Source organism: Vulpes lagopus, chromosome 23, assembly GCF_018345385.1.
Source record: "Vulpes lagopus strain Blue_001 chromosome 23, ASM1834538v1, whole genome shotgun sequence".
NCBI lineage: Eukaryota > Metazoa > Chordata > Mammalia > Carnivora > Canidae > Vulpes > Vulpes lagopus.
In genome coordinates, this window is record NC_054846.1 from 47,327,481 (window position 1) to 47,351,959 (window position 24,479).

A 24,479-nucleotide genomic window follows, 5' to 3' on the forward strand; every position below is an offset into this window, starting at 1 on the left:
TCTCCTAATGGCTCATTAATTATTCAGGAGCAGATCCTGGAGAGGGGTGGGACTCAGGCACCCCGCCCTTTGTCCTCTGAAGCTGGGCCCTGGTGGGGCTAGTAGGGCCCAGGAAGGGGAGGGCGTTCCTCCTGGGGGGGGGGGGGCGGTGCAGTGAGGGGTGGTGGTGGGAGCTTTGAGGTGCAGGCCAACGGAGGCCTGGGCAAGCAGGAGCAGGGCCAGGGTGGGGGTGGGGGGTTGATCCCCAGGCCTGGCCGGGGCTGCTGGAGAGAGCTTGAGCCTGCAGGGGCAGGCTGGGGTAGAAGTCACTGGGTGTGACTCTGACGTTGGCAGGGAAGCAAAGGCTTGTCAACAGTCAGGTGTGGTCAGTAGCCCTTGGACGCTGAAGTACTGTCCTTGCTCCCCGACCTCACCCTGGACACTCTTATGGCCTTTGGACAGGAGCTTGAGGGCAGAGGGAGGAGCGCCCAGCTGGGTTTTCAGACAGCACATCCTGGGAGACTGCCTCCCCCTCCTGCACAGACTGAGACATGCCCTAACTCGTACCCTCATCCCCCCAGACCTGCTCTCCTTCCTGCCTTCTCTCTCCTGGCGAATTGGCATTACCACCCACCCCGCCACCCAAGTCAGAACCTGGGGCCTCCTCCCTGTCTCATACCCCACATCTAATCCATCACCAACTTCTGTTGCTTCTCCCTTTTAAATATCTTTGGAATGCATCCACCTTCCCCTCCGCTGCCTCCCCCCAAGCCACCCTCAGCTCTCTCTTGGGCTTTCACACATAACTGCCTTCTGATGGCTTCCTGCCTCCATGCCCTCGCGATCCAGTCCTCCTTCCAGCGTGAGAGCCTGACTGTGTCACCCCTCAGTTTGAGATCCCTCACTCTCTTCCCCTGTTGCCTTCAGGATCAAGCCTAGGGGTCTCAGTGCTTCTCAAGGCCCTGCATTTTCCAGGCTCTGCCAACCTCCTCCTTTACTCTGCCCCCCCTCCCCCACCCCGTACTCCCTCCATGCTGACTTCTCTGCCCCTCGTGTGCTCCCCAGGCCCCTGTTCCTTCGGATCCCTCTGCTTGGAACACTCTTCTCATCCCCTCACCTGGCCAGTTCCCATACACTTCCTCCAGGAGTCTGGGTCATGTGCTACTTGGGGGGCAGAGTGGAACGATTTTTGGAGCAGAGTCCCAGAACCTCCATGCTGGTCCCTCAAGACCCAGAACCCAGAGACCAGGGTCTGGAAGGTAGGAACCAGCTGGAGATGCTGAAATAGGGTGAGTGGGGCTCTGCTCCCAGGCAGAGAGCTGTGGGAAAGGGGCCTGGGCTGGGAGCTGTGGGGACCTGGCCCCAGGAGGCAGGGTCTGTCTCGCAGGCCTGCCTTACGCTACACACCCTTTTGGATCTGTACCCCTCCCACTGTGACCAGGCTTAGGCTGGGCTTGGGAGACTTCTAGCCAGGGTGAGTGGGCAAATGTGGACGGAGCTGCTGCAAAAGGTAGGGCAGGCGCCCCGGAGAATTGACGACCGGGGCAGTGAAGCGCGGAGCGGACAAATGTGTTTCTATAGGCCTCTTAACGAGACAAATGAATGAGAGCCCTGGCCTCTGAGGGGAGCGGAGGGAAGGGGGGTGGAGAAGCATCTGCCAAGAGTTAGCCCAGAGGCCCCCACATTAATGCCGAGTCAGCTCCAGTGGAGACCCAGGCACCCGGGGCTTGGGCAGCTCCCTGAGCCCAGCCTTTGTGCTTTGAGCCAGGCTAGAGGTGGTTCCAAGCAGGAAGAGGTTTCTCCTGCTTTAACGTGTGAGTCAGGTGCTACATGGCCACACAGGCCTGCCTTTGAGACCCAGAACCCGCAGCGGGGCTTCTGTTGGGGGTGGCACCAGCGCAGAGGTAGTGACCTAATAAGTCCCTGGTAGAGCCATTGGGAGGCTTCCCGGAAGAAGGGAACCCTGAAGGGTGACTGAGTATTTGCTGATGGGGAGTGTTGCTTGGTGGGGTGAGATTCAGGGTAGGGGGAGGAACAGCCCTGGGCTTCTCCATGGAGCTCATGACAGCTCAGTGAAGATCTTTTGTCCCCAGACAGCCTGCAACAGAGGCAGAGATGCGGCACAGGTGATCAGTTTTGAGCTGGGGCCCTGGTTTTGGTTGTTACTTGGACTCATCGGAGGCCAGAGCAGGATGCGCAATAGCTGCGGGGGTGGGGGCAAGGGCCTGTGTAGCGGATGATGTGTGTGTCATGGCATACCCCCGCCCTGCCAGCCTCATGGGTAGGCAGGGCCACCCGGGGGGGTAGGACCTGGTGGCCTGCCTAGACTCTGCCCTCTGGGGCACTTCCGGCAGATTGCTTTCCCTCTCTAGGCCTGTTTTCCTCTTGCCTAACGAGGGTAATCGCTCCTACCTGGAAAGGTTAACTGAGGTCACGTGTTCAAGGCACCTGGCAACTAGTATGTGGTCCCTGCATACGAGGCCATGACCTGGGGCACCCCGTGTGTTCCCTGGGAACCCAGGGTTGTCTCCGAGCAGGCTCCCCCCTGGAGGGCACCAAGAGTGGTCACCGGAGCCAGAATTGATAAGTCCCCAGCACAGTAGGTGGTTGAGGGCCTGGAAAATCCACCTCTACAGGAGCTCCCTTCCCTGCCTTGCTGTCCCTCACTCCCTAATGGCTACGTGTCTGCTCTCCGCTTCTGTGTACGTGTGTGTACACGTACACTCCCCCCATGTGCCCACCTTCTCCCCAAGCCGGCTCACTCCCACTGTGCCTAGGCTCAGTGGCCTGCTTGGGTGCAGAGTGCCCCAGGGCACACCTGGGAGCTGCTGTCCAAAGAGCTGTGAGGCCCACAGTCGCCCTGCCCTGCTGCAAGGAAGGGGGGCCAGCAGGGGTGCTGAAAGTCAGTCCCTCCCTCGACACCAGCTCTGGGTCTGCACCAGGCAGGGTGATTGGGCTGCCTGGTTCTGACGGTGTGTCCTCGGTCAGCATAGCTGGGATCAGAGCTGAGGTGGGACACCCAAGGGCTGCTGGAAGCAGAGCAGGTTCCCACAGGCTTTGGGGGAAGGGGTGCGGGAGGGGGCAGGGCACACGCAAAGGCAGGAGGGGCCCTCTGGCCTGGCCTGTCAGGGCAGGTCTGGGGAGGGGGTGGCAAGTCCACCAGGGCCCAGCCGTGTTCTAGCACAGTGCTTGGCCCGCAGGGGTGCTCTGGGCCTGAGCAAGTGTGCGGAGGGCGTCAGAGGGACACGGGAGCCCGCACAGTTTGTAGCTGGGGAGCGACCTGGTCAGATTTGTGCTCCCCAGAAGTTGGCCTGGGGAACAAAAGGGGCAAGGGCTTGGCAGGGCTTTGGGATGGGGCCCAGCGGGGTTTGGCTCCAGCGCTGGGCGAGGGGACCCTGGGTGGGAGTGGGGGTGGGTGAGGCCTAAGTGAGCGCAGGGGCCGGCCCCCTGGCGGTGCATGGGGCTGGGGGGGCCTCTGCCCGTGGGTGGTGGGTGGGTGGGCTGGGCGGGGTGCTGGCTTCCGGCCAGCCTCCACGGGGTTCCGGCTCCTCGGGCGGCCCCAGGCCTTGGGCGCAGGCCAGCCTCCACACAGTACTTAGGCCTTTCCCTTCTCGCCTGCCTGCTCTCTCGTGACCCGGACCTGGCTCTCCTCTCCGGCTTCTGGTTCTTTGTTTGGCGGGAGGCCCCGCCCCCAGGCGCGCTCCCCTGGCCATTCTGGTTCTGCAGGTTTCCAGCCTCTGGTTTCTGCTGTGGACACGTTGAGGCAAGAGCCAGAGGGTTTCTACCCTGGGCTGCTTTCCCTGGGGCACCAGGCATCACCCCACCCCACCCCCGGTGTGTAAGGGGCTACATTCTCCATCCCCCCCAGGCATTCCCTTGTCAGGTCACCCCCTCATTTGTTCTACACCCCTGTGTGCCAGGAACTGGGTCGGACACCTGGGACAGGGCAGGAAGCAAGGCAGGCATGGTGTCTGTTCTGCCCCGGGGTATTATTCTAGGTGGGGAAGCTGCTGTGAGCCAAATATTCCCCCCAAACTAGAAAAGCAATAACCCCACACAGGTAGGAGGGAGGCAGAGGGTGTTTACCAGAAAGCTGAGCTAATGGAGCAGGGCAGGATGACAGGGAGACCAAGGAAGGTTTCCTAAAGAAATGATGTTTAAGTTGGGATCAGGAAGGTAAATAGGAGTTAATGAGTAAAGAGTTTTTCCAAGAGGTTTGTGGCAGCAGGAACAGCTTATGCAAAGGCCCTGAGGCCACAGGGAATATTGCTTATCCCAGGGAAAGGAAGCGAGGCCTGGGGGTAGGGGGTGGCTGGGGTCAGAGCTGCCAGGGCTCTGTCCACCAGGAAAGGAGTTGAAATTTTGTTTTCATAGCAATGGGAGGCCCTCACAGGATTTTGATCAGAGGAGAGAGGCAGTTCACTGGCTGCTGAATAGAAACTGGACTGGAGGGAGCCAGACTGGAGGCAGGGACACAGGTAGTGTCTAGTCAAGGGAAGGCGGTATCTGGACTAAGGGGGTGAGGAGGAGATCATGGAGCTGTTGTGTGCGGGTCCTCAGGTGTGGAGGAGGGGTGCACCCAGTAGAGCCCCAGTGTGCAGAGTCCTGTCCGGGAGACCCGTCTGAAAGGACCAGCCAACAGGGGCAGGCTCCGCTGACAACCACAGGCTGGGAGAGTCTGGAGCCTCCTTCAGAGCTCAGGTGGAGGAAATGTGAAGCAAACTGAAGCTTCTAGAAGCTTGTTATCTATCCCCAGGCCATTCTGTCCCAGCTTCCCTCACCCACTCTGAGCACTCCAAGAGCAGTCAGGTGGGGCCCACATTTCCCTCCTCGCTGGAGCCTTGGGTGCTGGTGCTGGACAACGAGCCTTAGGATTTGGAACTCCAGCCAGAGCCGAGCTCCACCCCTGTATCGCTGTGACTTGTCCGTTACTTAGCCTTCTGAGCCGCCATTTCCCCATCTCTCAGATGAAGATGCTAATCCTACCCACGGCATGGTTTGAAGACTAATTATATGAAGGAGAGTGATGACTGCCCTCCGGCAAGGCCCACCAGGTGCCAAGCCTGTGCCCACAGTTAATAGCATCACATTTCGTCTGCACAGACTCTTGAGTCACTAGCACCATTTTGCAGATGAGAAAGCAGGGGCTCAGAGATGATGGGTGGCTTGCTCGGAAATTACATAAAACCCCCACGGGGCCCCAGGGTGCTCAGTAAGGTGGTACCCTTCCCTCTCCCTGCAAAGCTGAGCCCTCCTACTCACTGTAACTGCTGACGTCGGTGGTCCCCCGGACCCTCCCCTCCTCGGGGACTGTGCCCATCTCTGCCCACTGGATCCTGGATTGGCACCCTCTCCTCTCTGCTGCCTCCTTCCCATCAGCACGTAAACATTGTCTTTCACGTCTTAGGAAACCAAAAAAGAACCCAAGATGTAAACCTCCCTGGACCCCTCCAGGTGCCATCTGTTCTGTGCCTTCTTGTCACAGCCAATGTCTGTTAACGGTCACCGCACTCTTCCCTCTACTTCCTCACCCCGCACGCCCCTGACCCTACTCTACACAAGTCTCCTCCGTTCTGTACCAAGTGTCTTGGAGTCAGGCTTGAATTCAAGTCTTGGATGTGCCACTCGATGGCTGTGTGACTTTGGGCAAGTGACTTGACCTCTCTGAGCCTGTAAACTGGGAATAACGATGATGAAAGACTAAACGAGACAAAGGTCCTGGTGCAGAGTGGGTGCATAGGGAGAGATTGTTATCATGGCATGTGCATGTTTCTGCCATGAGGATTGGGTTGGGCCTGGGCTTATCGGCCCTGACCAGGTGGTCCGAAAGGTCATTTCTCACGGTATTAGCCTCCCTAGAGCTGTTCATTGGCCTGATTAATAGGAAATGGATCCTCTGTCAGGATTAACGAGGCGTTGCTGCGTCTTAATGGAAGCAGGTTTCTCTGGTCTTGTGACCCCGGGAGGTGGGATTCATAGGGACAGGTGCTCCAGGTCAGCCCTGGTGTACGTACCCAGGTGATGTGGGCATGGAAGTATGGTGTCTGAGGCCCCTTCCTCCTTCCCCTCCCCGCCTCCCAGCGGACACCTTGGGGAGATGTGCAGGCTAGCTGTATCAGAAGGCAATAACCAAGTCAGTGGGGGCGGGTGGGGGGTGCAGATTTACAGGAAAGCATTCACCTGGGAAGCCGTCCAGAGACACTTAAGAGGTGGAATGTCTAGGCCTTTCGGGACTGCTGGTGTGTGGGGGCTGAGAGAGAGGAGGAGTCACGCTTTCTGGCTTGAGCCTTGGGGTAGATGGAGGGACCATCACCCAGATGGAGAGCTGTGGGGGAGGGACAAGCCTGAGAGAGATGCTGGGGCTCTTCCAGCCTTTGTCCTCCAGCTTGGAATTGATGAGGGGATGGGAGACAGAGCATAGCGGTTAAAGCGCAGACTCCAGACTCAGAACTCTAGGTTCAAATCTCCGCTCTGCCACTAACCAGCTGTATCATGTTGGATAAACCCCTTCAACTCTCTGTGCCTCTTTATAAGCAGATGTATTGTAGTACCCACTTCATATGCTGGGTTCTTTGAATAGTGTCTGGCACATAGTAAACACTTTAGGAGGGTTAGGTGGCACTATTAATATTCTTTATTTCTTTTTTTGAAAGATTTACTTATTTATTTTAGAGAGCGAGAGGGGGAAGGGGCAGAGGGAGAGAATCTCAAACAAACTTCACGCTGAACACAGAGCCCGACACAGCGGGGCTTGATTTCACACCCCCAAGATCATGACCGGAGCAGAAACCAAGAGGCGCTTGGCCGACTGAGCCATGCAGGCATCCCTAATATTTTCTTTATAGATCTTCTTGCCACCCCCCTATCGCCATGACTGCCACCTATGGAGCATTGGCCATGTCTGTAGTGACTGTGCCATGGTGACTGTGTGTCTCCATTTTTCCAGGCAAACCTGCCTTCATTAAGGTCCCCGAGGACCAGACTGGGCTGTCAGGAGGAGTGGCCTCCTTCGTGTGCCAAGCCACAGGGGAGCCCAAGCCACGCATCACATGGATGAAGAAGGGGAAGAAAGTCAGCTCCCAGCGCTTTGAGGTATAACCTTGGGTAGGAAGGGGCAGGCAGGGCTCACGGTCTGCCTATCCTGTTCCAGGGTCTGGCCCTACATCCTCTCTCCTTGGTCTCCCTCCTCAGGGCCCTTTTGGGGGTGGGAGAATGTCTGACCCCAGGCAGGCTGTGACCCTGTGTCTGTCCTCTGGCAGGTCATTGAGTTTGATGATGGGGCAGGGTCTGTGCTGCGGATCCAGCCATTGCGGGTGCAACGAGATGAAGCCATCTACGAGTGCACAGCCACCAACAGTCTGGGAGAGATTAACACAAGTGCCAAGCTCTCAGTTCTTGAAGGTATGCGCTGGGGAGGAACGTGGCGGGGCGGGTGGGTAGACTGACTTGTGGGAAGAGCCAGTCAGCCAGCCCTTGTCCCTGCCGCGGGCTGCTCTGTGTTTGGCAGAAAGGAGAACTGGCCATCCTGGCATCGGCAAAGGTCAGGTGTGGAAGGGGATGGTCATTGGATCCGGCCTGGATTGTTTAGCTGTGTGCCTGGCGTCTGTATCCTCCTGCTGAGCCGTGGCATTGCTCGGGTAGGGTCTGAGGTCTGACTTCAGGTGTGGGGCTGCAGTTATCTAATGTTTGGGTTACGTGGCTCATGGCAGCGGATCTGATTTTCCTGTGGAGCCTGGTGGGGAGCTTCGGAGAGGTGTGTTCCCTGTAGCCCTTATGAACAGGAGTCCTAGGCTGGGGGCTAGGGCTCTGTGTGGATTTCAGTGTCCGCTCACCTCCTGGCTCCTGTATTCATGCACAAACACTCCCTAATGCTTCTCTCAAGTCCAGAGGGCCATTGACCTGGGCCCAGCCCTTGAGACAGTCTCCAGGAAGTTTTACAGGGGCAGCCAGGGGGCTAGAGGAGCACAGAGGAGAGGGAACTATTGTCTGAGCTGAGCCAGAAGGGTAAGTAAGAGTTGGGGTGGGGACGTAGGCATAAAGAACAGCAGCAGCCACATGCCAAGGCCCACAAGCAGGAGAGAAGGATGCTCTCAGGAAACTCGAAGTTACTCAGTTGGGTTTGGGGGGGCGGGTGGAGTTTGAGGGCACGGAGAGACGCCAGGGGAGATTTGGAGAGGCTGGGGGACAGATGTCACAGGAGGAGGCTGAGAAATGAATGTTTTCCTGGGGAAGTAGGAAACCACAGGGTAGGGAGTGACACAATTGGCCCCCAGCCACAACGGATTCCTCAGCCTGAATGTCTGTGTATTTTCAAAATATAGTCTTGATCGTTGCCTTTTAGAAAAAATTTACAGTAACAATACCTATTCACTGTTGAAAATTTGAGAAGTATAAAGGCGCATAGGAAAAAGTAAAGAGGGATCCCTGGGTGGCGCAGCGGTTTGGCGCCTGCCTTTGGCCCAGGGCGCGATCCTGGAGACCCGGGATCGAATCCCACATCGGGCTCCCGGAGCATGGAGCCTGCTTCTTCCTCCGCCTGTGTCTCTGCCTCTCTCTCTCTCTCTCTGTGACTATCATAAATAAATAAAAAAATTTAAAAAAAAAAGGAAAAAGTAAAGATCACCTGTCGTCTTGCCTCTACCAATGACACTTGGTTCTTTCCTTAAGGTCCATTTTCTAGACAGGCATTATGTATGCAATTGACCCTGGAACAACGCAGGGGTTAGGTATGCTGACTCCGCCACCCCTCACTGCCAAGCAGTCCACAATCTGCATATAACTTTTTGACTCTTTGAAAACCTAACTACTAATAGTCTACTGTTTACTGGAAGCCTTACCTATACCATAAAGTCAATCAGAGGCTCCTGGGTGGCTCGACTGGTTAAGGGTCTGCTTTCGGCTCAGGTCATAAACTCCGGATCCTGAGATTGAGGGACCCTCTTTGGGCTCCCTGCTCAGTAGGGGAGCCTGCTTCTCTCTCTGCCTCCAGCTTGTGCTCTAGCATGCACACATTGCGTTCTCTCTCTCTGTTTCTCTCGTAAATAAAACTTAAAAAGAAAAAGTTGATTAACACATATCTTATGCATGTACGATATACTGTATTCCTATGATAAAGTAAGCTAGAGAAAAAAAAAATCTTACTAAGATAATCATGAGAGGGGGGCACCTGGCTGGCTCAGTCAGGAGAGCTTATGACTCTCGACCTTGTGGTCGTGAGTTCAAGCTCCACGTTGACTACAGAAATTACTAAAAAAAATGATAAACTTTAGAAAAATAAAATCATGAGACAAAATACATTTGTATAGTATTGTATTTATCGAAAGAAGCCCACAGGGGATGCCTGGGTGGCTCAGTGGTTGAGTGTCTGCCTTTGGCTCAGGGCATGATCCCTAGGTCCTGGGATCGAGTCCCGTATCGGGCTCCCTACAGGGATCCTGCTTCTCCCTCTGCCTTTCTCTGTGTGTCTCTTATGAGTAAATAAATAAAATCTTAAAAAAAATAAGTCCACATTAAGTGGAACTGTGCAGTTCAAACCCATGTTGTTCAAGGGTCGGTTGTATAAGAAAAATGGGATCACGTCCTCCCCAATGGTTTATAGACTGCTTTTCTTTTTTCAAGATTTTATTTTTGAGTAATCTCTACACCCAATGTGGGGCTCAAACTCAAAACCCTGAGATCAAGAGTTGCATGTATGCTCCATCGACTAAGCCAGCTGGGTGCCCCTCATTTGTAGAGTGCTTTTTAAAATAGCGTATCATGAACATCTTCCTCACCATTAAATATTCTATATCATTATCTCTAATGGTTGTAGGTTCACACAAAGCACCTTAACTTATTTAGCCGTTCCTTTATTGTTGGACACGTATATTGTTCCCATTTTCTTGCTTTTATAAATAAAGCGCTCTGCACTTCCTTGCGGAGAAGATGTGTTCACCTTCCTGATTATTTCCTTATTCTAGATTCATGGAAGTAGAATTGCTGTATCAAAGGACACATGAATTTTTTTTAATAAATTAATTTTTTATTGGTGTTCAATTTACCAACATACAGAATAACACCCAGTGCTTATCCCGTCAAGAGGACACATGAATTTTTAAGCCTTTCAGTATTTCCAGAAGATTGTGTCAGTTTACACTCCCACCAAGCAGGGCATGAGAGGGCCTCTTTTCTGCACATCCTCACCAGCAGTGGGAATTATCATTAAAAAAAAAATCTTTGCCAAGTTAATAGGCAAAAAATGGCATCTCAATTTAATTTGCATTTCTTTGATTACAAGAGCAGTTGAACATCTTTTCACATTGGCCATTTTTATGCTATGGCTTTATGTGTTTGAACGCATCTATTCGGTAACTCCCTTGTGCCTGAGCATCTCCTGTGTGTGTGTGGTGGGGGGTGTCCAGTTTAGAGGGACAGTGGAGGACAGTGGTGAAGAGCAGGGGCTCTGCAACCCCTTCCTGTCTTCCCCTGGGACCTGGACAAGTAACCGTGCCTCTGATCAGGCTTCATTTGCTCCATCCATAAACCTACGACCTGAGCTGGGTTGGAGAACTGAATATGATATAGAGGACTTCACGGGATTCCAGGGGGAATGGTGGCTGCTGCCGGGCTGGAAGCTGGCTGTAGCTGGCTCCCATGGTATCGTGGAGGTGGTGCAGCCTCATGGTCTGTTCCCACGGGGGGACTTACCTGTGGAGCAGGGACCCAGATGACAGGCCCTACGTGAGTTTCTTTCTTTTTTTTTTTTTTTTGTTTTTTGTTTTTTAATTTTTATTTATTTATGATAGTCACACAGAAAGAGAGAGAGAGGCAGAGACACAGGCAGAGGGAGAAGCAGGCTCCATGCACCGGGAGCCTGACGTGGGATTCGATCCTGGGTCTCCAGGATCGCGCCCTGGGCCAAAGGCAGGCGCCAAACCGCTGCGCCACCCAGGGATCCGCCTACGTGAGTTTCTTTTTTTTTTTTTTTTTTTTTTAATTTTTTATTTATGAGAGTCACAGAGAGAGAGAGAGGCAGAGACACAGGCAGAGGGAGAAGCAGGCTCCATGCACCGGGAGCCCGATGTGGGATTCGATCCCGGGTCTCCAGGATCGCGCCCTGGGCCAAAGGCAGGCGCCAAACCGCTGCGCCACCCAGGGATCCCCTACGTGAGTTTCTGTAGCCATAACCAGGGACAAATAGTTTAGCCCTGCCTGTCCCCCCGCTGTTGGTGTCTGCCCCAGAGGACATTGGATCATCTTCTTCTCTTGAGGGAAGAGGACCTCCATGTTAGTGTAGAAAGAAAAGCAACCCCCCCAGTCCCTGCACCCCAGTTCCATTGTGGGCACACTCCTTTCCCGCCACCCTGGGCAGCTTTATCTTCTAAAGGATTCAGGAAGATGAGGATGGTCTTCCAGGTCCTGAGGTGAGAGGGGTGGGGTGGGATTCAGACTTGGACGGGGTCCCTCCATCCTGAGGGGCATTCTGGGTGTGTTTGCACTTCTGGGCTGTGGGAGGTGTCCAGTAAGGTTGGGGTGAGTGTGGGGCAGGTCCCTGCCCTGCTCGTGCTCCTGCCCCCGTGGGCCTCGGTGAACCCCCCCGCCTCCTCCTCCTGAAACGCAGCAGCCGGAAGACGAAATGCTGACTTACCATGTTGGTCTGTGTAACCTTGACCAGGCTCCTGGCTTGGCAGAGAGGAGTGGAGCGGGAGGCCTTAAAGGTGCCGGGAGGCGAGGCCAGGAGGAAGCAGCCCAGACTGTGCCCCTTCCCCCCCACCCCGAAAAGGTGTTGGGGGGAAGCAAGGGAGAGGGTAGTCTGTCTGGGGCTGTGGGCTGGAGCCAGAGGAGGGCCAGGGTGTTCCTGGGAGGCCTCCACAGGCTCTAAGGAGGCCCAGGGAGCGCTTGAAGCTGGTTTGGGGGTTGGGAATAAGTGAGCCTTACAGGTGTCACACACTGCACGTACGCCCCAAAGCACCTGTCTGTGCACATGCTTCCTGTGCGCTGGGCTCCTGGGGAGCGGCTGAGGGCCGCCTACGGCGACAGGGCTCAGGGAGGAGTCGGTGTCACCGCCAGAGGGGAGCCCAAGCCTACAAGTCTGGTCCCGTGCCCCCCTGCCCGTGTTGTCCCCGGCAGGCCCAGCCTCCCCAGACGGGCCCTGACACAGGCTGGGGAGCACCCCGCAGCGCCCCGCAGCCTCGAGGCCCGCCACGCCCTCGCCCCGGCCTTTGCACCGGCTCCCCTGACGCCGCAGCCGCTCCTCGCGTGTCCGGGTGTGGCCCAGTGTGGCCTTGCGTGCTCCGGCGGCCCTGGGGGCTCCACCACGGCCCCCTGCCCCCCCCCGCCCCAGGCCAGAGCCGGGGGGCTGGGGACAGGGAGCGGTGCCCGGCTCCAGGGGCTGGGCGAGCCAGGCCGGGGAGCAGGGCCCGCCGCCCGGTGTTCCTGTCTGAGAGGTAATTGAAGCCATTAGCGCGCCAGCCTCTCCCTCCCCGGTAATGGCAGGAAAAGCTCTTCTCACTCCGCACTCTTGAGGCAGAGGCTGAATCACTCCCCCTCCAACCCGCCCGCTGCCACCACTGAGACAGAGAAGCTGACATTTTCTCTCTCTCGAGGGAGGGGGAGGGGAGGCAGGCTTTGCTTCCTGGCCTTTCCCTCCCCGGGGTGGGGGAGCGAGGGTCTTGGGGCTCATTCGGGCGCAGGACTTGCCTGAGCCACCGGGTTCCAGGCCGGGCAGGACAGTGGTCAGGAGAGCCCCAGGGAGGCCAGCAGCAGAGGTGTGGGCAGGGCCCAGGTGACCTGGGTGGGTTCTAGGAGGGCTAAGGCAGGCGAGGCGGGAGGGGGAGGCTGGGGGGGAGCCCAGGAGCACTAATGAGCTGTTTCCCACCCTGCCCTGGGGGGGCCTGGTTCTCAGGGCTCAGGGTGCAGGTGGTATCATGGACAGGGCCGAGAGGCGCCCCGTGTGTGCTGTGGCTTACCTGTATGCCTTGGGTAGGGCAGTGTGTGCGTGGCGTTGTGTATGCGGCAGGTGTGTGCCTTTGTGCTCAGTAGGGGATGTGCAGCAGATTGTGCGCACGTGTGTGTGTGTGTGTGTGTGTGTGTGTGTGTACCCATCAAGCACTGGGGAGGTGTATATACAGCAGGTGGTGTGCATCGTGCTGTGTCTGCGTGTGCACGCACATCAGTGTGTGTGAGGTGTGTGGTGCTTGTGTGGCAAGCGGCCTGAGCTGAATGTGTGGGGGTCAGTCTGACACTGGGGGGGATGGTCAGAGAGGCTGTGTCTGGGCTCATTGTCTTGGGGACCCATGGGTTCCCTGCTCGGAGCCGTTGGTCAGCACGACAGCTGGGCAGATGAATGTGGGGCAGAGTGGTCAGGCTGACCTGTTCTCAAGTACAGTGGCACCCCCAGCGTGGTTCCTCTGCAGCCAGCCAGAGGGAGGATACACCAGACCTCGGGACCCCTCCATGTCCCTCCTCTTACCTGTTTGCACTTGGCCTCGGTGTCTGCCGACTGATGTGGAGTGTACTATCCTCGGATGCCACGTGGGCCAGGAATCCAGGTGCCCACATGGAGTGCATCCAGTCTTGCCTACTTGGTGGCAGGCTCTTGGGGTGCCAACTGTTAAGCATGTTAAGCATACAGGATACTCCCTGGGGTAGTGGGGCAGTCAGTACTGGGCCTGGATCCCCGACTTTTCACAGTGGCTCTGACCCTGGCTGGCTTAGAGACCTGGAAGGTGATGAAGGACCTCTTGAGACACCCCCTACCTCCTCACCCCCATTCTCCATCCCTTTAGAAACAGCCTCAGGGACCGGAGGGCTGATCAGCCACATGTGACCCTGTGCTGAGGCCCTGGGCTGGGCTAGGCCTAGAGTAGAGTCAGTAGGGAACTTGCTTTCAGGATGGGGGGGGTGTTTTCCCCGGGAGTTGGCACTCCTTACTCTACCCTCCTTTCTGCCACTGCCCCAGGCCTGACTGGTGTTGGGGGCCTTTGGATAAAGGGCTACCACAGGCAGAGGATGACTTCCCAAGTGGCAGGTCGTGCCCTCTCCCTGTTGCCTACGTATGTGTCTGGTTAACAGGTTGGTTTTGCAGAAGCTGGGCCTGTCCCCTCCCTGAGTTGCAGCTGCAGAAGGGCTACAACCCAGGCCAGCTCCTGCCCCTCCCCTCACAGCTGAGCCATGGACCTGCATGCTTCCGGTCCAGAGCCTGTGGTCTCTGCGACCTGTCCTTCCACCCCCCTTCACGGCCACTGCAGCATTTGGGACCATACAAACATGAGGCTCTTCAACCTTTTCCTGGAGAGTTCTGGCCCTGAGGCCTGGGGCTGAGAGAGGTATTATAGATGGGCATTGCCAGGAGGGTCTTCAACTCCAGACTCTGGGTTTCTTGGTACCTAGACTCCCTCATTTTTTCTAGTTTTGATCCTTTTCCAAGGACCCAAGTGGATTCCCTTCTGAATGGTCCTCCTGGGCCGTAGGCAGTACACTTGTGTCTTCTGTTAGCCAGACAGTAGGTCTGTGCCTGGCCCTGCTGTGGGCTTGGCCCCCTCGCTGACTCCTCTCTCCCCCAACCTCATGACCACAGAGTGGAGCCAGCGGCTCTGGGAACAGCTAACCAAGTTGGAGGTTTTAAATGCCCCCGTGTGTGCACATTCTTCATTCTTGGTAAGATGCCTCCCTCTGGTTGCCAGGAGAGAGAGGATTTTAATCAGAGGAATGACACGATCAAATGTATGCTTCAGAACGGTCCCTGAGGGTGCAGAGGGTGCAGAGTGGCAGGAGACCAGTGAGAGGTTGGGGCAGCCCCGCAGCCCAGGCAAGTGGTGGCAATGGCCCAAACCCAGGCAGCCAGCAGGGGAGGAAGGGGGAATGGGAGAAAGAGTGGCGAGCTGCCTGGCTACTTGAACTGGGGAAGTGAAAGACTCTAGGTTATGGCTCTGGGGCCAGGTAGATGGTGGTGCCATTTTCTGAGGTTTAGGACTTAGTCTGAAGGGGCAGATTGACAAGTTCAGCTAGAAATCTGTTGTATCAGGCATGTGCGGGCATCCAGGGGGAGGTATCCAGGAGGCCTTGTTCAGATTCGCCTGGCACTCCAAGGGACATCTGGAAATGGAGTTTTGAAGGCTGAGAAATGGCACATCTCAGAGAGCTAGAGCCAAGAAGAGAGGAAGAGGGCCCGGATGGAGCCCCAGCTGGCTAGTACTTTATGTTGGAGGGCGGCGGAGAGGAGGGTGGTGGTGTTCCATAGGAATCTGGTGAGGAGGGGCCTGAAAGGGAAGAGGGAAACCCAGAGCGAGGCTGTGGAAGTGGAGAGAAGAGAGGTATGTGAAGGAGGAGGGAGTGGTCCATGGGGCGGGGCGCTTGTCAAGAGGTCAGGCAAGATGCGCACTGGCAAGTGTCCTTTGGACTTAGCCCCCATGGAGTCATGGTTGGCCTTGGTGAACTGGCCAGCTGGGGTGACAGGTCTGAGGAATGAGTGGGAGACTGTTGGTGGTCTGGAGTGACTGGGCCTGAACCTCGGCGGGGGGGGGCAGTAAATGGATAAAAAGAATCTTCCTGGAGTAGGGCCAAGGTGGGGGAACCCCAGGAGGAGAGTCCAGCCTAGGGCAGGGTCCGAAAGCCAGAGTGCGGGTATGGTGTCTGTCTGGGGATAGCCCCGGGATTCACTTGGGGGTGTGTGGCGAGGAGGCCTCACCAACCAGGTAGAGTAGGGCAGTGTGAGATGCCAGGGAAGCCCTGGGGGAGGGGAGGCCACCACTGCTCTCAGCTCTCACTGCCACTCTCGGGCTCTCGCTGCCGACAGGCCCCAAACAGCTCAGATTCAAAAACAAAACAGGCTTTTAAGATGCCAAGTTTGATGAAATCTGAGTGCTAGAAGAGGTGGGAGTTTTCTCTTAGAAAAAGCTGAAAATCGAGACTGAAAGCTGTGAAGGAAGATGGGCCCCAGGCTCCCTCAGCCCCCCCTTACTGCCTAGAAGCAGGGTGGGGGTGCTCTCTGGGAGAGCAGGAGCCTACAGGGCTTGGGGGGACCTCCGAATGGGTAGCTGGTGTCTTGGCCCCAGCCCTGCTCAGGATGGAGCCGCCTCAGGGCCAAGGCTTGAGGTGCCTCGGCTTCTTTAGGGTGCACAGGGCCTGCGGGAACCAGCAGCCGGGCTACCTGTGAGCTTCCTTCATGTGTGTCTACCTGTCGGCACATTTGCCGTGTCTCTGGGCGCACGTGCCTCGGCATACGTGTATCTCTGGCTGCACGTCTTCACATGTGTGTGGAGTACCCGTGTGCACTGCCTCTGGAGCTGCTTGTGTGAGTCTGCTTCCACAGGTGCTTGGCACCACAGGTGCCCCTCCACACACGCATGTAGGCTTCTATTTTTGCACCTGTCTCCTCCATGTATATCTCCGCAGGTCCCTGGTTGTGCATGTTTCTAGGTGTCTGTGTTCCGAGACAGGGTGAGGCCAGGCCCAACACTCAGGCACAGGGGAGGAGGTCAGGCTTACAGATGGTGCCACCCCAGGGAGCCTGTGTACGTGTGTGCTGGTGTGTGCCTGCATATGCACAGAGACGCCATGAAGCTGGGTAAACACGGGTGAGAAGGTCGTGCTGACAGACGGTGCTGCCCGCCCCAGGACCCTGCAAGGCGTCTCCATCTGTCGGCTTCCCTGGTGCAGCCCCCTCCCTCTGGCCCAGACTCAGCCTCAGGCATCCCAGGCTGAGCTGGACAAAGAAACCTGTGTGTGCTTTGTAGGGGCCTCACCAGCCTCCCTCCCCTCAGCCCTTGCAGCCAGCTTAAGCTCATCTCCTTGTCCACCCCTACCCCAGCCTCATCTATCAGGACCTCAACATTTGCCTTAGCTGCAACCAGACTTATCTTCCTACTGGCCCCCTACCCTCCTATAGCCTTCACTCAGATGTCTCCCCCCAACCCCACCCCACCCCCGCCACCAAAGTTCTCCCTGCCTCCCATGCTCAAGGGTTTAGTACTCCTGCATCTGTCTCCTCCTCCAGGAAGTCACCAAGATAGCAAGTGAGTCATGGAGCAGAAGCAGCTCCACCACTGCTGTGGGGCCTCAGCCAAGTTTCTGGCCCTCTCTGAGCCTTAGTCTCTCAACACCCTCCACCCCCACACAAGCACCCTGTCATCTGCCTCTGCCCAGCGGGGACAACAGGGGAGGAGTTTAGATCTGTTGCAGCATCCAAAGACCAGTGCGGTTTGCTGCAGGAACTGTTAACATCCAGGTGCGCACCCACCAGGGGTTCGCAGGGATCCGTTGGGGGCCGCCCCTTGGGAATGTGCGTGCGCCCTACCTGTGCGCGCTGTCAGGAGCCACAGGCAGCTGTAGAGACCGGGGCTCTGCAGTCCCTTAAAGGCCCCGTGGGCTTCTCTTTCCCTCCCAGGGACCCCCATATCAGAGAATGGAGGGGCCTCTGCCCTGCAGGCACACACACTGCGAACGTGGGGCTGAGAGGCAGGTGTGCGAGGCGGGCCCGCGGCTGAGCGCTTGAGCGGGAAGGAGGCCGGGAGGGGAGCGGAGGGCTGGGAGTTGGGATGGGGGAGCAGGGTCCCGGCAGGTGCGGGTCGGCAGGTGCGGGTCGGGGCGGAGGGGCGGCAGCTGTCCGACCGACCCCGGCGCGCGCCCGCTGGGACACGGGCGCGCGCAGCCTTCCTCCGGAGCCCGCCTCTCCGCGTTGCCATGGTTACCGGTGGCCGGGAGGGGGAGGGGCCCTTCCTCCCCTCCACCCGCAGCCCGCAAGACAGGTTCCGAGGGGCCGCGCTGAGCACGCCCCAGGGTGCGGGGATGTGGGTGCGCGCCCGCGGGCGGCCCCGTGTGGGGGACATCCGGGGTCGTGTGGCCGCTCGGTGCTGGGGGGCTTCCAGGAGCGGCGAGCCCCGAAGCCGGCGGAGGGCGTGGTAGGGGGCGGGATGGTGGCACTGTCCCCTAGGGGCGCCCCCACCGGGAGTCCGAGGCCCGGCCCTGCCAGGTTGGGGCCCGCCCCCGGGTCACCCTAGCCCCGCCTCATTCAGCTTGCATGACCTTGGCCAGGTCTGCAAGCATCCCATTGCTCCTCCACCCGCTGTAGGGTTTTGCTAAGAATAAATCATGTTTTAAAGCATGTTATTATCTCTCTACGTGGAGCACGGTAAATACTCCAGAACTTCTATGCTTCTTATCTGGGCCTCAGTTTTCCTGATTGTTGATGGGTTTGCAGTGATCATGTGAGGTCAGAGTGAGGGATTTACCCTGAGCCTCAGTGGTTCAGGTGGTGGTGTGGGTGCAGGGCAGGGGGGCAGTGCCGGATGAGAGAATGGGTCCAGCGTGCCCTGTGCCCAGCTTGGCCAGACACACAGTGGGCATCAGTAAGCAGCTGCTGACCTTGGCTCCGTTTGAATGTGCTGGAAGCCTCCTGGGGAGCAGAGAGGGAAGAGACAGCAGCGAGTTGCCCCTGAGGGGCTGGAGTCCTCCTGCGAGACACGCTCCCTCCCCCTCCGCTGGAGGTGCGGGACTGCGGTCGTCTGAGTTCTGCCTAGAAGCCTAGTTGGCACAAGGGACTGGCGTTTGGGTCCTGCTTTTTTATGGACAGCTCTTCACACATGCCGGTTTTAGGCTCTGGCGGCAGCGCCTGAGGCATGATCTGAGCCAAGGACGGAGCCATTGAGGGCGCGATAATTGAGGGAGGAAAATTAATTGTCCTTAATTTGGCGTAAATCCCCCAGACCTTCCCCGTGTTAGGAATTCAGAGTGGATGCCGGGACACGGGGCCGCAGGTGTTCATACTTCTTCCTTTCTCCTTGCTCTACCTTGCCAGGGAGCCAGGGCCGGCTGGCCCCCGGGCCTGGACTCGGGCCGACTCTGTCGTCCCTGCATCCCCCACATGCTCGGGATGGCTGAGCAGGGAGGATTGAGGACTGTCACTTCGGTGAGCTAGGGTGGCTCTAACTGTCCTGAGTGTCCCCCAGCTGCTGAGGAGGGTGGAGGGGGGAGGGTGGGAGCACTGGGCCTCAGGCCCAAAGGAAGCTGCTTCCTGCGTGGTACATCCCAAGTCCTGCTTCCCTGCCACTGTTTAACGTTTTCCTTGGAAAATCAGAGCTGGAAGTCAGGACACTGTGGGATCAGATTTACAGTCAAGGAGATGCTGGGTTCACATCTGGAATTTATAGGGCTGCAGGTGGGGAAGTAAGCATAGTGCCAGCCACTGGGAGAGGCGGGGGTAGCCACTGGGAGAGGCGGCCTTGCACTGGGAGCAAGGCCGTGCTCCAAGTCCTGCTGCTCCCCAGCCCAAGACCCCCTGTCCTGATGGGGCCACCACCGCCCCTTCGGGATGTCCCTGGCAGCCGGAGCCTTGGCAGGAACCCACCCCCTCACCCCCACCCCAGGTCTGGCAGCCGATAGAGGGATGTTTTATCCCTGCCTACTGGGGCTCCTCCAGCTTCCTCTCCCGCCTGCCTCCCCAGTCAGTCCCCCTGGGTCTCTGAGAGTCTATAGGGAGGATCAGCACTGCCAGCCTTTATTTTCTAGAATCACTTCTGAGGATGCCATGTGCCTTTTCCCTGGCACAGGAGTCCAACCTCAGCAAGTGTCCCCACACACCTGTGTTGTGTTGGGCCTGAGGAAGGGCTATGTCCTGGTTTCTGCCACCACGGAGCCTCGCTCCCCCATTGGAAGACAGACACTGTTCTCTGTCCTCCATAGGGCGTGTCAGGCATCCACACCATGGGAGAGGCTCTCTGCTGAGTGCTCAGACGCATTCTGAGCTTTGCTCTGGGGTTTGCAAACCCCACCAGCCCCAGGCCCTAGTCTCGGTACCCGTCCACCCAGGTGGCTTAGCCACTGATGATGATGATGTCAGCCAGTACTCCCTGGTGCAGATTCTCTGTCAGACACTCCCCAGCACCTTGTGTATCCTTAGATGTGGTCCTCGTGATGGCTTTACAAGCCGGGCACTTGAACCCTGTCTACAGATAGTGGAGGCACAGAGAGGACTAGTAAGGCACCCAGGTCACAGAGCTAGTTAATGGTAGAGGTGGGAGCCCCAGTTGGCTCGCACCAGTCCAGAGCCTGTGCTCCCAGCCCCTGGTGCTTCCAAGGGTGGGGAGAGGCCGGCCTTGCTCCGCCAGCTTCCAGGGCTGTGTGTCCGAGTCTCTGCAGCGGGAGTGAGGGTGTGCTGACGTCTGTGGCTGTTGCTCCCTTGGGACCATCTCCTGCATGAACCTCCAACCCCCAGCAAGGTAGGAAAAGGCAACCAGGGAGGAGTTGTGCCTCCCTTCATCAAATGTTGGTGTCCTCATAGAGTTTTTTTTTATCTCCTTGGCCTCCACGTGCTCCAACATGGTCCCCAGGCCTGACTATGGCCCCCCCAGGGACTACGAGAAGGTCAGGGTCAAGACTCTAGTAGAGGGGAGCCCTGGTGGCACAGCAGTTTAGCGCCGCCTACAGCCCAAGGTGTGATCCTGGAGACCTGGGATGGAGTCCCACATCAGGCTCCCTGCGTGGAGCCTGCTTCTCCCTCTGCCTGTGTCTCTGCATCTCTCTCTCTCTCTCTCTCTCTCTCTCTCTCTCTCTCTTCTGTGGTCTCTCATGAATAAACAAATAAAATCTTAAAAAAAAAATGACTCTAGTAGAGAATGGGTCAGGACCAGGGTTTGCGGGGGCTCACTGGTAGGGCAGGGGTTGCCCAGTCCGGTCCTGAATCCGGGCTGTGATGTGGGATTCTGCTATGCTGTGGAGCTAAAGGCTAGATGCAAACGGTGGAGGGGACACCGCATGTTCAGAAAAAGGAGTGGGTACCAGACAGCCCCGGGAGCCTTTGGGCTGAACTGTGGCTCTAGGGGCTGCCGTACGAGCTGTGGGCCCCTTGCAGCCCAGCATCCGTGTAGCACTTTCTGCTGTGGCCAGCAGAGCATCAATCCTTGTTTTTCCCAGAGCCCAGAGAGATAAGTGCTGACATCTCCAGTCTGAGGCATTGTTTCTCAGACCTGGAAACTCCCTGACGGGGCAGGGTGGGTCCCACTGTGTAGGACTGGGGAGCAGGCCTGGGAAGCAGGACTTGGGACTCTGGTTCCTCACATGGAGCATCCTTAGAAGTCAGGAACTGGAAGACGAGGGTCTTAAGGGTCCCAGCCAACCCAGGAGTCAGGAGAAGCTGCCCATGCTGGAAGGTGCCAGCAGGCAGGCAATGCCGACCCTAACTTGCACTTCTGTTTTTTGTCTGCAGAAGAACAGCTGCCCCCTGGGTTCCCCTCCATCGACATGGGGCCTCAGCTGAAGGTGGTGGAGAAGGCGCGCACAGCCACTATGCTGTGCGCAGCAGGCGGGAATCCAGACCCTGAGATCTCTTGGTTCAAGGACTTCCTCCCTGTGGACCCTGCCACAAGCAATGGCCGCATCAAGCAGCTGCGTTCAGGTGAGCAGAGGGTAAGGGGGTCAAGGGGCCACACAGACTCCAGGAAAGGTGTCCACCTGACACCCAGCACTGCCTTCCCTCTTGGGGCTGAGCAGAGGGCATCCGGTGGGTGGGTCAGATCTTGGTACAGGCCCTCCTGGCCCAGGGAAGAGAGCTTGACAGTGTGGGTTCGTTGCTGGTGATTCTTTTACCTTCCTGGAATGGTCAGAGCCTAAACTTTGGTCCAGCGTGGCTCCATGCAGCATGAGTGATGTGCCCAGTGTGGTGCTGGGCTCTGCAGAGGTGCTCTGTGGGTGTCTATCCTCCATCTTGCCTACAGCCTGGCCCGAGAGGAGGCCTACATGATGCTTCTCTTTACTTCTCCTGGCTTAGCCAGGAATAGAGGCCAGAGATGCCTGATTCATCAGGCTTCAAAAGACTGGACCTCAGGAGCTTAGAGCCAGGAGGACTTGCTGCCATCCCTTGGCCACCAAGGCCACCTGTCTCCTCCAGATATCTGAGTTGAGCCAGCTCGGAGCCCTGGCAGCAAGGATGCTGTCATGACCAGGCAGGAGGTGTCGCCCCATTGATCGATCTGCCTCCGAGACTCCCGCCAGGATAATTGATTCAGTTTTTGTGGGAACGGTGCAGGCGGGAAAGGAGGCTCAGAATCGGCTTAGCTGCATTCTGCATTTGCCCGCCAGCCAACCCTGGACCGATAGACCTTGGTCCAGAAACTTTCCGCTAGCTGCGGGACGGTGGGCTCAGGCAAGATGGCCAGCGCCACCAGAGCCCCTGCGGCCCGTCAGCTGTGAGGTCCACACTACAAAGGAGTACGTGACTCTGCCCTTTTGGGGTAGGCTTTAGAGGTGCCCATGCTGCTCCCTGGGGTGCCAGCCCCTCCCCGCTCCCTCCCACCAGGGGAGGAGGGAGCGGTGAGCTGCCCAGCAGGGGCAGGATTCAGGCCCTAGCCATGGCCGCCTGAGACAGCCTATAAAGTGTTAGCTCATTTAATTTAATTAAAACTCAACAAGATGGAGGCAGCTGTAATGCAGTTAATTAAAACAGCCATAATCAAGGCAGGAAATGGTCCGGCAGCATTTGCAGCCACTGCCCAGCACTGCCCAGCGGCCGGCATGCTTCAGCTCCTCTGCATTTCCCCACAGCCCCCCAAGCAGGCTCCCCAAACAGCCAGATGGTCCTCCCCACAGGCCTGGCCTCCGCCCCAGAATGGCACTGACTGTCCGTGGCAGCAATTCTGGGAAGGCTCTCTGTCTCTCGCGCTTGTTCATCAAGTATTTATGTGGTGCTTACTGTGTGCCAGGCCCTGTGCCACCCATTCACTGCCCGATGAGTCGGCTCCTGCCCGTTACTCCACTGGCTGCTCCCCCTCCCCCTTCTCCCTGGCTTCCCTCTCCCTCCTGGCTTCCCTGAGGCCTCCTCTTCCTCGGCTCCTCCCTCCGGCTGGGGAGCCCTTGGCCCCTGCGCTGTCCCCATGGACAGGGCCTTCCCGTGGGCCAGCTCACCTGCTCCTGTAGCTTCAGGCCCCCTCTGCTCCCACACCCCTCGTTCTGTCTCCAGCACCACACAGCTTGCCCGAGCTTTAGATTAAAAAAACAAAAAGACAAAAAAAAAAAACCTAGCTGCCTTCAGGGTGTCACCCTGACTGGCCGTGAGTGGTGACTTCTTCCCAGACAACTGTGGCCTTCTCCCACCGACCATCTCCCTGCTAGTGGCAGGGGATGCACGCCGACTCCTTCTCCCATCAGGACGCGTCACGTCCACTGGTCACCCACACGGCTGTCATGCTGGACCCGCTTTGTCTACCCGCTTTGTCCTCCCACTGCCTCCCAGCCATGTCCCAGTCACCAAGTGCTGTGCTCCCTGCCTCCGGGCCCTCCCCGGGAATCCAGCCCCCAGCAGCTGCCAGTTTTCTGCCCGTGTCCCTCTGTGCTCCAACAACCTCAGTAGCATCTCATTGCCCACGTGGCCAGGCACCTGCTCCTGAGCAAGCCACACAGAACCGCTCCTGACCTTCCCAGCTCACACCTCCGGCTTAACCCCCTTGGGTCTTAGCTCCGCACCTACAAGCTCTGTGGCCTCAGTGAAGTTCTTTAACTTCTTTGAGCTTCTGTTTCCCCACCTTTAAAAAGGAGTGACAGGAAGGATTAAGCAAGACAACAGCAATGGCAGCTTTAGTTCCCCGCCTGGCGTATGGGGAGGGCTTCAGGAATGGGGTTCTTGTTATTTCTGGCCACTTGCCGCTTGCACAGAGCCACCCTGACCCATCCTTGCCGTCTGCTCTAAGCCACCAAATCAGGAAGCCTCTCCTTTCTCTGCCCAACTAAGGCCTCCTCCTTCAGGACACACCCCACGCCGTGTTGTCACTGCCTGGCTCCAGCTCGGCTCACTTAGGCGAGGGCGCACCTTGCAGGGAGGGCTTGGGTCTGGGTCCCCACTGCGAGGTCCCCTTCCCCCCCCAGCTCCCAACCCAAATCCAGCTACAGGACAGGTATCTCTGAGCCCTTGCTGATAAATTATTTCATGAACGAGACCTTTGGGCCCTGTCCCTGCAGACAAAGGTCCACTCCCCCTGCCTCTTAGGTCCAAGGAAGACCTTGTTTGACCTTTGCTGCCACCTGGAAGCTGTAACCTGGGGGTTATGGACCTCAGGTCCAGTTCCTGGGATGGCACCTGAGGGGACTTAAATCATCCCACCTGTATAGTAGCAGGACTCCCCACACCCCCCTTCTGCCTGGCCCTGGCACCAGGCCCTGACTCCAGGAGCTGTTGGCCCTGTCCTATTACCATGTAAAAGGGTGCTGGGGCCAATCCCCACACATTTGACAGGGACATCTCTTCATGGAGTGGAATCAAGCCCCCAAGCACTCAGCTGTTTACAGGGACTTTCACAGTTTATGCATCACCGACGGATCACAAGGTATTTCCCTGCCTTTTGTTGCACTTGGTTTTTCTGCAACCCTGAGAAGTAGGACAGGTTGTGATTACACACTTTACAGCTCACTTTACAGCTGAGTTAAAGGGACTCACCCGCGGTCCCACATGGAGATCCAGGGCCGGAAACTCCCCCGGGCAGTCACCCAGAGGCCTTCTAGTGTCACAAACGCCAAACCTGGGGCCTGGGGTACGC

At 57.5% G+C, this 24,479-nt stretch overlaps 1 protein-coding gene across 11 annotated transcripts in view; it reads left to right on the plus strand.

The window, feature by feature from the left end:
- Positions 1-24,479, plus strand: part of PTPRF (protein tyrosine phosphatase receptor type F) — a 138,151-nt gene that overhangs the window by 67,049 nt on the left and 46,623 nt on the right. For all 11 annotated transcript variants that reach the window (XM_041738179.1, XM_041738178.1, XM_041738181.1 and 8 more), the window contains exons 4-6: positions 6,926-7,071; positions 7,239-7,380; positions 21,161-21,349. In XM_041738179.1, coding sequence (XP_041594113.1) covers positions 6,926-7,071; positions 7,239-7,380; positions 21,161-21,349 — 477 coding nt within the window. The remainder of the gene's footprint in view (positions 1-6,925; positions 7,072-7,238; positions 7,381-21,160; positions 21,350-24,479) is intronic.